Source organism: Geotrypetes seraphini, chromosome 4, assembly GCF_902459505.1.
Source record: "Geotrypetes seraphini chromosome 4, aGeoSer1.1, whole genome shotgun sequence".
Taxonomy (NCBI): Eukaryota; Metazoa; Chordata; class Amphibia; order Gymnophiona; family Dermophiidae; genus Geotrypetes; species Geotrypetes seraphini.
The window spans coordinates 40,992,231-41,009,270 of NC_047087.1; the positions used below are offsets into that span (position 1 = coordinate 40,992,231).

Sequence of the window (17,040 nt, forward strand, 5' to 3'; positions counted from 1 at the left end):
CCAATCAGAATAGGCCCGGGAGCCTTAGGTCCCTCCTGGGGGCAGGGCCTGAGGCACATGGTCGGGTTGGGCCCATGTGCCTCAGGCCCCGCCCCCAGGAGGGACCTAAGGCTCCCGGGCCTATTCTGATTGGCCCAGGCGCCTTAGGCCCCACCAGTAGGCGGAGCTTTGGGACGGATGGGCCAATCCGGCCTCATTCCGTCGATGGCTGCCTGCCGGACAGGCGGGTTTGGCTCCCGTCTGTCCGGCCAACTACAGAAAGGTACGGGGAAGGGGGTTGGGGGTGTCGTGGGGGTCGGCCAGGGGGGTCGCGGGTCGGCTGGGGGGGCGGTCGGAGGTTCTTGGGGGGGGGCGGTCGTTGGGGGGAGGGGGGGTTTGCCTGTCCGGCAGGCAGCCATCGACGGAATGAGGCCGGATTGGCCCATCCGTCCCAAAGCTCCGCCTACTGGTGGGGCCTAAGGCGCCTGGGCCAATCAGAATAGGCCCGGGAGCCTTAGGTCCCTCCTGGGGGCAGGGCCTGAGGCACATGGTCGGGTTGGGCCCATGTGCCTCAGGCCCCGCCCCCAGGAGGGACCTAAGGCTCCCGGGCCTATTCTGATTGGCCCAGGCGCCTTAGGCCCCACCAGTAGGCGGAGCTTTGGGACGGATGGGCCAATCCGGCCTCATTCCGTCGATGGCTGCCTGCCGGACAGGCGGGTTTGGCTCCCGTCTGTCCGGCCAACTACAGAAAGGTACGGGGAAGGGGGTTGGGGGTGTCGTGGGGGTCGGCCAGGGGGGTCGCGGGTCGGCTGGGGGGGCGGTCGGAGGTTCTTGGGGGGGGCGGTCGTTGGGGGGAGGGGGGGTTTGCGACGAGGGCAGGAGGGCCTGGGATCCCTCCTGCCCGTAATGTAGTGCAGGGTGGGGTTAGGGGGTCGCCGTGGCCAGGAGGACTTGGGCTCCCTCCTGGCCCGATATTGTCGGGGAGTTGGGGAATCGGCGGGGCAAGAGGGCTTGGGCTCCCTTTTGCCCCGATCGTGTCGGGGAGTCGGGGGGGCAAGAGGGCTTGAGCTCCCTCTTGCCCCGATCGTGTCGGGGAGTCGGGGGGGCAAGAGGGCTTGAGCTCCCTCTTGCCCCGATCGTGTCGGGGAGTCGGGGGGGGCAAGAGGGCTTGAGCTCCCTCTTGCCCCGATCGTGTCGGGGAGTCGGGGGGGGGGCAAGAGGGCTTGAGCTCCCTCTTGCCCCGATCGTGTCGGGGGTGCCAGGGACCACACGGAGTCACCCACCGTACCACCCGATTCGGGTAAGCGCAGGTATCGGTGGGTGGCTTATTTGCGGGGGGGGTGCCTTATTTTACATTTTTTTCTAAATAGGGGGGGCTGTCTTATTTGATGGCCCTGCCTTATCATCGGGGAAACACGGTAGAAAAAAAAAAAAAAATGAACAGTTAAGTCCCAGTTTTTGCCGCTGAGACTCTGCCCTCTCACTGTAAAATTAGACTCTACTTAGTCTGTCTTTAAATTTAAAAAATGTGTGTTGTTTTAAAAAACAATTATGTTTTTAGATGTATCTAAATAAAAATAATAACCAAAAATTTATCTTTTTTTATGTCATCTTAGCATATTTTATGCTACAGAACGAATTATTTTTTTTAACATGTATTGTTATGGGAAAACGCGTTTCACACAACGAACGTTTCACATAACAAACTTGCTCCTGGAACGGATTAAGTTCGTTGTGTGAGGCACCACTGTATATTGATTATTCAATGTTTTCCATTCAGGGAACCCAACCTGAATGGCCTGCTTCAATTGCAACCATTTAAAACTTTGTGTTTTACTAAGACCAAATCTATGTTGCAATTGTGAAAATTCCAGCAGTTTACCTTCTGAAATAACATCATCTAGAGATCTAATGCCTGCAATAATCCAGTTCTTCCAAAGGATTTGAGCTCCTCCAATTTTGATCTTGGAGTTTATCCATAGAGATTGATTAGTTGATTTGTTTATTGGGATAGGTGTTAATTTACTTATAAACCTCAATGTTTTCCAAGTATCCATTAATATTTTATTTTCTCTGTATCTTCTAGGTATGTTAATACTTGGAAGATGAACTAAATTTAGGGGAAACATAAGGCACCATTCCAAATACAACCAATCTGGTGCATTATCTATAAGTTCTGGGAGGATCCAATACATACCCTGACGTAGAATATAGGCTTCTACGCGCGATTCTGAGAATTCTATCGGCAGCTTTATACGCCAGAGAGTCAGGGGATGGAGGCAGAGATCGGAAATTATCTTCGGGACTCGGGCTTGGCATCCCTTACGGACTCTGAGGCACAGGGGCTGGATGAAGATATTACTTTGGAGGAGGTACATAATGTGGTTAGACAGTTGAAACCGGGGAAATCCCCGGGACTAAATGGGTTCACGGGGTTGTTTTATAAGGGTCTACCTTGGTGGCCCCATTGTTGGTGCGTTTATACAATGATATGAGAGATGGAGCTCAGTTGCCCTTCTTTATGCGGTTGGCGGGGATCACAATTTTACCAAAGCCAGGGAAGGATGCCACTCAGTGTGGGAGCTACAGGCCTATCTCGCTGTTGGGTATTGATACCAAAATTCTGGCCCGAGTGTTGGCTGATCGTTTGTCCCTTCATATGCCGACCCTTATCCATCCAGATCAGGTGGGATTCATAGGGGGACGGCAGGCGGCGGATGGGATTCGTAAAGTTTTGAACTTGATCTGGCAGGCCCAACATAGTGGAGACCCCTGGGTTGCAGTGGCGGTGGATGCCGAAAAGGCTTTTGACCGTGTGGATTGGCGATTCATGGAGGCAGTTCTCCGACATGTAGGCCTGGGGGCTCGATATGTGTCTTGGATTCTATCTTTGTATAACGGACCTCTGGCGTGTGTGAAAATTAATGGGGTCTATTCTTCCCCTTTTGAGCTACGGCGGGGAACGAGACAAGGTTGCCCATTATCGCCCTTGCTTTTTGCCTTGGTGATTGAGCCTCTTGCGCAAAAGATCTGACAGACCACTCGGGTGAGGCGCATACAGGTTCAGGGGGGTGAGCATAAATTGTCTTTATTTGCTGACGATATATTGGCAATTGTGGAGGGTTCGGCGGAATCCCTTAGATCCCTTCAGGACCTTATAACGGACTATGGGGCTCTATCGGGCTTTAAGGCCAATATGACTAAAATGGAGATACTTAATATATCAGTCCCGGAATCGGATATACCAGGTATTAAACGGGTGGTGCCCTTTAGGTGGGTTAAGGGCCCTATCCGATACTTGGGTATCCAGTTGGGGGTGGATTGGACATCCTTATTTCAGCATAATTATATTCCCCTGGTGGCATCCCTGGCTAGGGATATGGATCGGTGGGACACATTATATGTGTCTTGGCTGGGGCGCATGGAGGTAACTCGGATGTTGGTATTACCTAAGTTTTTATATTTTTTTCAAGTTTTGCCTACAGAAATCCCTCGAAAATATTTTCTCCGCTGGCAGCGTAGCCTCTTACGGTTTGTGTGGGGAGGCAGACGTCCCCAGGTGGCTCACTGGGCCATGTTTAAGTTCAAGGCGGAAGGGGGTCTGGGAATCCCCCATTTGGAGCATTACTACCGTGCGGCTCAGCTCAGAGCGAGAGTAGAGTGGCATGTGCCTTCTTTGAAGTTATGGGTACAGGTTGAGTAGGGAGTGTTGGGTAGTTTGTGGGGGGCTCGGACCCTTGGATCGCTTATGTGGGAGGACTTGGGGGCGCAGGAGTTGGGGACCATTTCTAATCCGTTCACTAAATGGACGCTGCAGGTGTGGAAGGGAGAGGCTAGCAAATTATTGGGTAAAAGTAACGGGTGCACCATCTACCATTGTGCTATGCCTCTGATTTCGTGCCGGGTAGAGATGGGGGGGATCTTTGTGCGGTGGGCATGAAAAGGGTTGCAGTACTTTGGCCAATTTCTTGAGGGGGAGTCCATCCGTGCTTTTCCTGAGCTTCAAACACTTTATCAGTTAGATTCTAAGGATCTTTTCCCATATCTCCAAGTGAAAAGTTATTCGCAGATGGCTAAAAGGGCTGATGCTGCGACTTATAGCTGTTCCGACTTCGAGCAGCTGTTGGAGTCCCCAGTACGCAGAGGTTGCATTTCACTGCTGTATAAATGGATGCATCAGGACAGGGCCCGGAAACCTTCCTACTTAGGGGCTTGGGAAGAGGACTTGGGGCAGGTGTTTGAGGCAGCTCTGTGGGAAAATATCTCATTTAGGATACATCATTTAGCAGTGGCTCCTCTGTTGGTGGAGAATGCGCTTAAAATGCTGGTACGATGGTATATAACCCCGGTTATCCTGAACAAAATGTCTGCTAAGGGCACGGACTTATGCTGGAGGGGATGTGGACAGTGGGGGAACCTTTTTTCACATGTGGTGGAGCTGCCCTTCCATTCAAGACTTCTGGAGACAGGTGTTTCAGTATGTGGAGGCTCTCCTTCAAGTGACCCTCACAGAAAGGGAGGAGGTGGCCTTATTGGGGTTTTCCACGGGAGGGGCAGATGATACCCAGGATAGACTGGTGCGGTTGGCTTTCACAGCGGCTAGGTTGACTGTGGCTCGCCAATGGCGCACTACCACTACACCTACTTTGACTCAAGTGCGAGAGAAATTGGGGTGGGTATGTGAGAGATACCGGCTCTCGGCCCTGCTGACTAGAAAATGGCAGCAATATTACGATATTTGGGGGAGATACCTGGCAGTGGAGGGATTGGATGTGGGGAGTTCTGTTGTAAATTGAAGTAATGTACATGGAATGGATTGGGACTTTGGGGGTTAGCCTTATTCTGGTCCGGTGCTCCTTTTTCCTTTTTTCTCTTTCCTCTCCTTGGGGGGCTACGATGCCAATAGTGGTGCTCTATGGTTCAAGGGGGGTGCAGGGTGCTAAATGCTGTTTCTGGGGGGAAGGGTGTGGGAGGGTTGGGAGGGAGGTGGGGGTGGGGATGACATCAGGGGTCTTGATGTTTTGCAGATTGTCTGACGGTACTGGTTTTGTATTTTCCTGATGTTTTGCTGTGCTGTTTTTTTTGTCATAAATAAACAATTGAAAAAAAAAAAGATTCCAAGAGGGAAAAAGTAGCCACACCGGATGCAACGGGAGAGCCCCTTTGATGAATCTTGCCATGTCTGGATACAAGGGCCAAAGAAATCTTTCCCCGAGCTCCGAAACATGAAAGGCCTGATATCTGCACTTTCAGTGATCCTACTGACAGACCCCTCTTGCAAAAATGCCATGTCTACTGAGATCAGGACTTGTAAGGGCTCTACATCATTCTTAACACATCCTTCCAAGCCTTAGCATAGGACATCACAATCAAAGGTTTTTATCTCTAAAAAGAGCAACAACTATCTCTGAGTATCCTTTACTAAGGCAGCCCACTCAGGAGCCATGATGCAAGCCCAAAGTGTTTCGGATTCCCTAAAAGAACCAGATCCAGAGACAGAAGATCTACCTGGATCAGAAATCTCAGGCCTTTGTTTCTCTGAAGATGAACTAGGTCTGCCTAACATGGTCTGTGAGGACAATCTGGCGCCATGGGGTCTACCAATCCCAGATTTGCAATTCTGCAAATGACTCAACCTAGCATGGGCCACAGGGGAAAAACATAAAAGAGCTCTCTCTCCAGCCAAGCTTGGACTAACAAGTCCAGCCCAGCACTTCCAGGATTGCATCTTCGACTGTAAAAGTGATCCACTTTTGCATTTACAGCCAAAGTTATCAGATTCATCAGCGGGTGACCCACTGTCAAACAATTCATGCTATATGAGTGGCAGAGTGTGCCTGCAGATGAGTTTCTGTTCATCAAAAGAGCAGCTGAGCCTCTACTGGTGCCCCCTTGCTGGTTGACGTAAGCTACTGCTGTTGCATTGTCTGAGAAGACCCTGATAGCCGTGCCCTCCAGTGACTTCTTCAGGGTCTGTAATGCCAAACAAATAGCTCTGACTTCCAAGTGATTTATAGATCACTTTCTCTGAAATAGGGACCAATGGCCTTGGTCTGGGTGCCTGTAGAAATGACATTCCCAACCATAAAGGCCAACATCGTCATCAGTATCACCTAGGAGGATATGCGAAGCAGCATGCCCTTCAAGAAGGAAGCAGCCTGCTGCCTCCAACGCAGGCTGTTCCATGCCTCTGTCTTCCAAGGAAGCAGCTGCTGAAGCAAGTCCAACTGATGAGACCAGCAGGATAGGAGAGAGTCCTGTTGCCATTGACTTCATAACCTGGAGGTAATGCCATGCCATAGGAGCGGACCTCAATAGGAGACTCAATATCTGTTTCATGAGCTTCTGTCTGCATGGCTCTGGAAGAAAGACACGGCTTGCTGCTGTGTTGAAACAGACTCCCAGGAACTCCAGTTGTTGGGTTGGCTCTAAATGACTTTTCTTGAAATTGACTATCCATCCCAAGTCCTGTAGCGGTTGGATCACCTGCTTCACTGCTTTCTCATCTTCCTTTTTTAGATGGAGCTCTGATCAGCCAATCGTCCAAATATGGATGCACCTGGATCCCTATTTTGTGAAGATGTGCTACTACCATCACGTTGGAAAATGTGTATGGTAGTATTGCTAGACCAAAAGATAGTGGAGAACTGAAAATGCTGTTCCAGAACATGGAACCTTATGTACCTCTGAGCGCCAGAACAATGGGAATGTGAAGATAGGCCTCTGTCAAATCTACAAAGGCCAGAATTCCTTAAGTGCTACTGCCGCTTTGACCGAATGGTCTCCATGCATAAGCAAAGCACTTTCAGCGCTGCATTGATTGACTTGAGATTCAGAATTGGTCTCCAGTTATTCGAGCCTTTCCTGGGCACGATAAAGTATATGGAATATCTGCTCAAGTTCTATTCTCCTTCTGGGACGGGCTCTATGGCTCAAATATCCAGAAGCCTCTTTACCGTTGCACATACTCTGAGGGCTTTTTCCAGCTGACCAGCTGGGAAATCTACAAAAAGTCTGGAAGAGGGAAACAGAACTCGATCTTGTAACCCCTCTTGAATAACTTCCAGTTCCCATTGGTCTGTGCCTATCTTTGCCCAGATTTTCCAGGAGACCTGACCATTGATCTGTTATCAATGGGCTTTCTTAGAGGCCAGAGAGGATCGAGAACCAGTGGCTTGCTGTCTTCTGCCATTGCCAAATCTCTGCCTTGACCTCTGAAAAGACCTTTGTGTCACCTGACCTCCCAAATATGGACATAATCTTTGACTCTCAAAAATTCCTGTGACCCCAAGCAGCTTGCAGTTTGGGGTCTGCTGTCCGGTAAGTTCTTAGGGCGACAGTCCATCACACTGGCCATTAGATTATCCAATCCTTTTCCAAACAGCATCTGACCCTGAAAGGGGAGCCTGCTTAGTGTGATCCACCGTCTGATCCAGAGCATTCTGCAGGCGAAGAAAGAATAGGCAAAAACCTAGCTTTTGACTCTGATCATGTCATACAGAGCATCTGGAGAAAACAGTGGGATAGGACAAAAACCTTACCACAGGAGCCAGCGGGATAAAATCAATGATGTTTATTTCAATCCAAAACATAGTTAGACTGAAATAATCATCATTGATTTTATCCTGCTGGCTCCTGTGGAAAGCTTTTTTCCTGCCCCACTGTTTTCTACATTTGCTTAAAGAGCATCTGCCACATAATTCACTCCTGATAGAACCATCTGGGGTTGCCGTCTTCATCCATCTTCAGAATTCAACTTAGAGAGAAGCAAGATGACAGTCGGCCGGCGTTTGCTGTGTGACCTAGCAACCCTCTTACCTTAATATGGGAAAGAGGAATGGAGCCCTTCGCAGCAATCCTCCGGCGGCGATAGTGGCACCGCGTCTGGTGCAGACTACAATTCAGGGAGCGTTGGCCCGCTCGAGCGAATCTTTGGGGGCGACTTCAGGGGCAAGCCCGAATACGTCGGGTGAACTCAGCCATCAGATTCGGGCATTGTTGAGCTCGGAGCAGAGGCAGCCACCATCACAACCCGGAAGCAGTGCAGAGTTGGGAGTTCCTGAGGTAACGATGACCCCGGAAGGTACATCGATCCTCAGAGAAGGAGGTCAGCCAGCTCCAATCCTATTGGGAGCTGAAGAAGACAGAGAATAGCGGCAGTTTTCCCACACTGCAGAGGAGGTGAGAGGAGCTTTGGGAAGAAGCAACATTAACTTTGGGGTGCTGGAAAAGCCTAAGAAAATAGATATGGAGGCTTTAAGGCAGGCCGTATCAGTTATGGACGCTAACTTCAAATTGTCTTTTTCCACTTTAAAAATTGATTATGGAACTATCCACTCTAAAGTGGAGCAACAGGGCTTGGTCCTTAAAGATTTAAGTGAGAAATTAGAAAAACAGGAGTCAAGAATATCCGAAATGAAAACTTTGGACTTGGAATTGGTAAAAGAAAGATCATTTACTGCCAGGAAAAATGGAAAGTTTTGAGAACCAACTAAGGAAAAATAATCTGAGACTCCTAAATTTTCCTAAATGTCCCTTAATTTCACCAATGGAGATGGCAAGAAAGTATTTTAAGGAAATTTTGCTAATTCCTACAGAAAGTTTGCCACCAATTGTTAGAGCTAATTATCTTCAAGTAAAGAAACCTGTGGAAGTTTCCACTCCTAATGAGATTCAAGGGACAAATAATGAAAACATGAACTTAACGACGTTTCTGGAGAACTCTTTAGAGGTTATAACGGAAAGGAAAACCCTGTTAATAACTCTCACTTTAGAAAGTGATAGAGAATATATACTACACTTGTTTTTTCGTCATATTAATGATCAATTTTTAGGTTCTAATGTTTGAATATTTCCTGATATGTCATTAAGATCTCAGAGGCGTAGGAAGGAATTATTGGCATTACGGCCAAGAGTCCTAGCCTTGGGAGCAAATTTTATGTTGAAATTTCCTGTAAAATGTTTTGTTTCACATCAGAATAAGAATTACTTATTTTTTGAACCTAAACAACTGATAGGATTTATAGAATCCAAAGAGCAAGTAGTGCCTGTAGCTTAAAATGAGTAACCTGCCATGAATGGCTGTAGCACCGCAGAAAAGTGCCGCTTTCTAAGTTGGATAAGATTTGTCTTATTTCTTATTTTATTTTTTCTTAAGTCTCTCTCAAATAGTTGTGGACTAAATAACTTGAATTACAATTGAGTAAAAAAAAACACTGCATTAAGTGGATTTGGGGTTATAGATTTTCCTTTCAATAATTTTTGTAATCTGTGTACAAGTATGTTTATTGCTTGTTTGTATTAAATAAATTGAATAAATAAATAATTAAAAAAAAAAAAAAGAATTCGACTTAACTGCATGTGGCACACGCATGCCACAAAGGAAGCCACAGCTACAGCTTTAATGGCTAAAGCCAAGGATTCAAGAATCACATCCACCTTGTGATTCTGTACATCTTTAAACATCACACCCCCTTCACTAGGTATGGAAGTTTGCTTGGTGACCTGAGCTACCAGCGAATCCACCTTAGGCTGAACAAATATCTGTTGAAATTTAAGAGCCAAAGGGTAAAACTTATAGTCTTAGACATTCACAGAGAGCCCTCCAGGGACTCTCGGTGCTCTGTAATTAGTTTAGTGATGTCTGGATGTGAAGGGAATAACGTGGTAGGAGCAATGGAGCTACTCGTAATAGTTAAGTTAAGGCTTGTGAATGTGTAATGTGTAATGTGAATGTGTAATGTGAATGTGTAATGTGAAGTTAAGGCTTGTGGAGATTCCAACTTTAATTCCTGCAACAAATCCATAATGATGCCTGGGAGTGAGGCTGTCTTAAACAGACAATGCACCATAGGGTCATCCCTCTGGTCAAGGGCGACCACCACATCTTCACTGTTGGTCTCATGCAGAGAACCAGATTCTGCAAGGAAGGATGCAGCTCCCTGGGACAATAATGGCATACAGTTAGACCCCTATCATTCCATAGCTCTCTGGACTCCTGCCTTCCGCGTCTTCTCCGCACCCCCCCAGAACACCAGCGGCAGCTCAGTGTGCTTTTAACTTGGCCAGAGAGCTGCCGCAAGGATTAATTTAGACGCGGTTTTAATCAGCATCCTTGGGGCCTTTGCTAGGCCGGCTGATTACAATGATGCAACTTCCTCATTTGAAAGAAAATACCACTCCATGCACAGCACACCACCCCTCAAATAGACGCTAAACCCTTACATAAGCCAACGTCCGCACCAAGTCATAGAGAGCAGCTGAGAGGAATGAGGCAGCCATCTCAATCTTTGCCACCTCCTGATCCACTAAGGACCAGCCATCAGACTCACGATCGAGGACACGTTCAGCCCACCGAAACACAGCGCGAGCCACCAGCCCAACCAAATAGCCGCCTGGACCCCCAAGGCAGAGACATCAAAATTCTGCTTAAGAATGGTCTCCAATTTACACTCCTCAGTGTCTTGTAAGGCAGAACCGCCCTCAACAGGCACGGTATGCCGCTTAGCAATCGCTGAGAACACGGCATCCACCACTGGCGACTTTAAAGTAGCCCTATCTCCCTCTGGGATGGGATACAAATGAGCCATGGCACGCGGTAACTGAAAAGGCGCCTCTGGTATATTCCACTGCACCAGGACAATCTCCCGAATATCCTAATGCATAGGAAAAGAGTGGGAAACAGTATGGATCCCCCCTAAGAAGAGGATCCCCCACATGCAGGGTCTCTGGCGGCGCTTCTTCAAAACGCAGCACTGATGAGACCTGCTGGATCAGATCTGGTAGCTCATCCTCTGAAAAAGGCGCACCACGGATGCCTTTGCCGGAAGGCAGGATACCCACCACCCCACCGCCAGCGGCCATCCCCTCGAGAGGATCCTGGAATTCCTCAAAAGGGTCCAGGTCCTCATCCAAGCAGACACGCTCCTCGGACCACCAATCCTCATCCCACGCCACCCTCGGGCACTTGGACGAGGGAGGAGGAAGAGGAGACGCCAAAGGAGACAAGGGAGGCAAAGCCACAGGGGGTATGGAGGACCCCCCCCCCCCGAAACCCCCTGGGCGCACATGGGACCCCCCAGCTTCCTGAAAATAGGCTCTGCACAATGCAAAAATTAAATCAAGGGAACCCCCCCCCCCCCCGGGGTCCCAAGGGACTCCCTGCCACAGCAGGGGACTCAGCTGAAACCTGCTCCTGTTTTTTCAAAACAGGGGGAAGGTCACTTGAGGTTGCAGACAAAATGGAGGGGCCAGACTGAGAAAATGGCGACGTTCCCGCCAAAACAACCCCTCCAGGCCTGTAGCAGCTGGGAAGCCTGATCTGTCCCAGCCGCTAAAGCAGGCAAGCTGGCTTCAGCTGTTAAAAAATCAGCGGAAAACCGGCGGAAAGGGGGCGGTGGGGAGAAGTCCGGGCTTCCCCACTGATTCCAGTCAACTCGCGAGGCACCAGTGGCGGGGAGCTCTGAGAGCCTGCAGCCGCTGTCGACGGAGCTCCACTACCGTACCGGCCTGTACACCGCTTGCACAGGCTGGCTGCGAGTGCCCTTGAGAAGTGCTCATTGCTCCATATGCGACCTAGCTAAAACCAAAGTGCCGGTTAGCAAAACAAATACAGTAAAATACAGCAAAGTTAAAGGAGCAGCAACCCTTCAGACCGACACTACCTCAGGATTATTTTTTTTACAGAACAGATTCAAACCGGTTTTCGCATAAACCATTCAACAGAATACTCATTACTAGGTCTCACAACATCCATAAATTACTATCTTGATCACCACAAATCCGTTCTACTTGTCTCATTAGATCTGGCTTCAGCATTCGATACCATTGATCATTATCTTTTACTACAACGTCTTTCTTCTATAGGTATAGCTGATCAAGCCCTAGAATGGTTTCAATCCTATTTTTCCAATCGAGCCGTAACAGTCCAATTTAATGACACAAAATCAAAACCTTATTATTCAAACTTTGGTATCCCTCAAGGTTCTATCTTATCCCCATTATTATTTAATATTTATTTATCCCCGCTTCTGACTCTTTGCCAATCAATCGGGTTCACAGTCTACGCTTACGCCGACGATCTCCAACTGCTACACCCAATCGAATCAACAATTCATTCGGAAATTCAGGAAATCAATAACAAACTAAGTAAAGTTCACGATTGGCTAAATTCCAATAAACTTTCACTAAGCATCTCAAAAACTAATACTCTTCTGTTCCCCGGTAAAGAGGGAGCTAAATTAATCTCCCCAATTATCATCGACAACATACCACTCATAACAACTTCAACTATAAAAATCTTAGGGGTCCTTATAGATAACAAGCTTACTTTCCGACCGCAAATAAGTGCTCTGGTTAAAAACTGTTTTTACAAACTAAGAATGATTCGATCATTGACCCCTTTTCTTGATACTAGTTCTCTTAACATTTTGATTCATTCACTCATAATTTCAAAAATAGATTATTGTAATTCGCTTTTAAAAGGTATATATCACAAAGATTTGAAGCGTCTGCAACTAATTCAAAATACGGCAATCAAGATAATCTCCAGAGCAACAAAGTATGACCACGTTACTCCTCTGTTAAAAGATGCCCACTGGTTACCTATCTCACATAGGATAACTTACAAAATTGCCCTTTTGACATTTAAAACTATGCAGACTAATTCCCCAGCTTTTATTGATCGAATATTGATTCCCTATGATCCACCAAGATCTTTAAGATCCATAACCCAATCCAATTTAAATATCCCCTCCTTAAAAATAATTGGTACACGCCGAACCTCTATCTTCTCTGTAACTGCTCCTACGATTTGGAATGCTCTTCCGCTTTATCTAAAAACAGAAAATAATTTAAAAACGTTTAAAAGTAGCTTAAAATGTTTCCTTTTTAAAGATGCTTTTAATTGAAGTTGTTATTTCTTAATTTTTTTTTTTTTCCATTAAGTCCTGCCCTTTTTGTTCTTTCCCTTAATGTCTCTCTCATTTACTATAATTATTGTATTTCCTCCCTCTTTCCTTCATGTATCTTTTGTTAGTGCGTCCTTATCTAACCTAGTACGTGTTGTAGTTCGTCTAACAGTTTTGTATTTTCATTTTTTTAAAAGTTTGTTTTAATGGTAATTCTGTTTGTTGCAATGTTATTTTATCTAGTGTTTTGTACAACGCTTTGCAGAATCGATAAAGCGTTTAATCAAGAAACTAATTAAACAATAAACAATTCCATAGGCTCTCAAAGCAATATGTCTTTCTTGAATTAGGGGGCAAGGCTTACTGCTGAGGCTCCTCTAAAAAAATGGGGGAAGTGGAGGAAATGGGGGGAGGAACCCAGCACGAGACCCGTCGGGTTTGACACCCCCCGAGGTCAGACGTACCCCCAAACAGGGCCCATCCAAGCTCAATCCGGCCAAAAGCGGAGACTAGAAACCCTAAACAAATTCCAACAGCCCTACCAAGGGAGATGGGTACAGCTCACTCACACCTGCTGAAGACTGAAAGAAGACTGATAGGAATAGGAAAGGGTACCTATTATGTACTATTCTACAGTTTTGTTTCAGTCTCCACCTGCTGGTCATGATGAGATATATACCGACTTGTAAGAATAACCTCTCCTGGTCTAGAGAGTGCTAAAGAAAGGGTGTTATTTTTCAGTAGTCGAGATAGGATTACATTAAGAACATAAGAAATGCCTCCGCTGGGTCAGACCTAAGGTCCATCGCGCCCAGCAGTCCGCTCACGCGGCGGCCCATCAGGTCCAGGACCTGTGCAGTAATCTTTTATCTATACCCCTCTATCCCCTTTTCCAGCAGGAAATTGTCCAATCCTTTTTTTTTTTTTTTTTTTTTAGGGACTTCTATTCTGCCTATACCTTGCAGTTCAAGGCGGATTACAAAAGAGCTAACTGGACATTTCCAGTGAAGTTACAACAGTTTTGGGTTTTTTTTTTGTTATAAGGGAGGAGAGGTAGCTGGATTAATTCCGGAAGAACTTGCAAATTGGATATTAAATTGACTGTACGTTACTGTGTGATATAACAAATAGATTACAGTTAGAGTACAAATAAGATTACGTTACATTTCAGGGATCTGAATACTTGGTTGGTGTTTTGGGGAGGAAGAGATTATTTAAGTGGAGGTTTTGGGGGAGAATTTATCTAGGAGGAGGGGGAAGGGTGGGGTTAAGATATCTGGATAAATTTTTTGAAAAGTAGGGTTTTGATTTCTTTTCGAAAAGTTTTGAAGTCACCCGTTGCCATCAACAGGTTGGAGATGGAGTGGTTAAGTTTTGCTGCTTGCGTTGCCAGAAGGTTATCAAACATCTTTTTGCGCTGAGTGCCCTTGAGTGGAGGGAAGGCAAAAGGGTTCGGAGTTCTTCTTTGTCTTGAGGTGAGGATCTGGTTTAGGCGGTTGTTTAGATAGGGGGGGCGGAGCCGTTTAATGCTTTGAATAATAGACAGTAGAATTTGAATTGAATTCGGGCTTGCATAGCCAGTGAGTCTAGGAAGGCAGTTGTAATATGATCATATTTTCTCAGGGAGCAGATCAGTCTGAGGGCAGTGTTTTGTATAGTCCGAAGTTGTTTTATCATGTTGGCAGGACAAGGTAGATAGAGGGAATTGCAATAGTCCAGTAGACCTAAGACTAGGGATTGGACAATTAGCCTGAATTGTGCTGGGTCGAATAATTTTCTTATTTTACGTAGATTTCTCATAATTAAAAAAGCTTTCTGGGATGTTTAATTGATTTGGGACTGCATTGTGCACTAAAATTCAGAATGCCCCTGTTGCACTAAAAATATACATTTCACAAGAAAAATATAAATTTTCTGCATACTTACATGTCTATAATAGTATAATTGTGATACTAATAATACCTTTGATTTGCTAGGAAGATAGCAGTTTATATTTAATTGAAATTCTAATTAGAAAATGACACGGGGACAAATTTTTCCTGTCCCATGGGATCTCTCTATTCCCATCCCATCCCCGTGAGATCTGTCCCTGTCCCATTCCTGCAAGCTTCATCCTCATCTGCACAAGCCATGAACACTTTAAAATCACGTGTTTCAGGCTTGTGCAGTTAAGGCAAAGCTTGCAAGAATGGGACAGGGATAGGGACAGAACTCACAAGGTAAGATGGGGATACTAAGATCCCATCTCATTCTCTAATTCTAATCCTGCCTTTCATATTCACATCAAAGCAATTTACACTAGATAAAAATTAACAGAAAACAGACGGGGAGCTACAAGATTAATGGGTAAAATCAGTGAAGCTGGTTAAAAACATTAAATCAAAATGAAAGAGACACAAACAAAAAGACTATGACTATAAGACAGCAAAGCAAAGGATCAGGATTACAGACTGAATAACCATCAAAAAGCTTCTGCTTAACTTCTCTAGCACAAAATTGGTCAAATGATACATATTTTATATCAGGGGTGTCCAACCTTTTGGCTTCCCTGGGCCACACTGGCCGAAAAAAAATGTTTATGGGGCCGCGCAAACGCTGCAGCAAGACAGAGGAGGGAGCTGGCAAGATGGTAAACAGCCAGGGGCAGCAGAGGAAAACACTGCATCGCCCTCGACCGGGGCCGCACAAAATACTTCATGGGGCCACATGTGACCCTTGGGCTGCAGGTTGGACACCCCTGTTTTATATGATTATAATTTGAAACTTTATAGGTTAGTAGATTATTTAAACTTATTTACTTAGGCCCTCTTTTACAAAGGTGCACTAAGTGTTTTAGCACACGCTAAATCAACACGTGTGCTAACCGCTAACACGTCCATAGAATAACATGAACGCGTTAGCGTTTAGCACGTGTTTAGTGCACGCTAAAAAGAATAGCGCACCTTTGTAAAAGAGGGGGCAAATCTTTATCAATTAAATATGTAACGTTCACTTACCTACAGGCACCTAATTCTTTAAGGTACTGACAAAGAGGCCTTTCAAGTTTTGAATCTTCTCTGGCCTTTAAACTTCCAGCTGTAAAGTCATATAGTTCTTGTGGAATTTTAGCATCTGTGTGCTCTAAATAATGTAATACACTAATTGCTTGATTTGCATTTTTCTCTGTCATCAACAAAATAGATTTTGCCTTTGAATTCTCCGGTTCTACGAAAAAACCCTTTATGTAACAAAATAAGATATTTCAAAACCAATAGAAATAACCAATGAAGATGTTCAAAATATCATCAACTAATTTATAACACTGATAAGCCTAATTATAAAAAGACAGAATGCTCACAACAGCTGCCTAGGAGATAAATGCCATTACAAAGGTAAAAATCCATCTCCAAGCACACTACTGCCAACAGAGATTCTTGTTAGTGAAGATAGCAAGCCTTGAAGATAGAGTAAAATGATGGGGAAAGGACAACTCAGAAATCCTAACAGGGCCATAACTGAAGAAATAAAATTCTATTTAAATATTTTTTTAAATAGTTTCATTGGAAAGTTAAGTCACTATATTGAAACAAAGCTGGGTACAACGGTTCTGATACAACTGATGTTGAAATGTAGTATGGCAGAAAAAAAATAATGCAAATTATAAGCTAGGCTTCACCTGCTAAATCAGCTCAGATGTTACTATTAACTGTTTTAAACAATATAGCAGTGATAAAGTATTACAAAATTTACAAAAAATATGTTACTTTTATTAGTTCTGTAATAACAATGCTGTTTCTTTAAATTTAAATAACCTTTAGCAAATGCCAGTTTTTACTCATGTTGTCCATATTTAACAGTACTTCCATAGGCACAAGGCCAGCTTAATCATTAGGCAACAATAAAAGGATGGCTAAGGCTACTGCATTTGGAAGGCAGCAAATAGCAGCTGCAGTCAAAAGCAAAGCACTAGTCAATGACAGTCCCACAAACTCAAAGAGCTATCAATGTGTATTTCCACCAGCAGGAAGGGTGAAGAATTTCTGCATAACATTTACTCAGATAAATGACTTTTGAAAAATGTTATTCCAAATGGAATTAGGAATTCTTTCTGCCTCTTAGTGATAACTGAATTTTTTTTTGTATGTATCCAAGTACAGTATATTTATTGAAATTT

At 45.3% G+C, this 17,040-nt stretch overlaps 1 protein-coding gene across 7 annotated transcripts in view; it reads right to left on the reverse strand.

The window, feature by feature from the left end:
- The window catches only part of TDRD12 (tudor domain containing 12), a 231,110-nt gene that overhangs the window by 62,417 nt on the left and 151,653 nt on the right, over positions 1–17,040 (reverse strand). For all 7 annotated transcript variants that reach the window (XM_033940266.1, XM_033940270.1, XM_033940268.1 and 4 more), the window contains one exon: positions 15,884–16,104. In XM_033940266.1, coding sequence (XP_033796157.1) covers positions 15,884–16,104 — 221 coding nt within the window. The remainder of the gene's footprint in view (positions 1–15,883; positions 16,105–17,040) is intronic.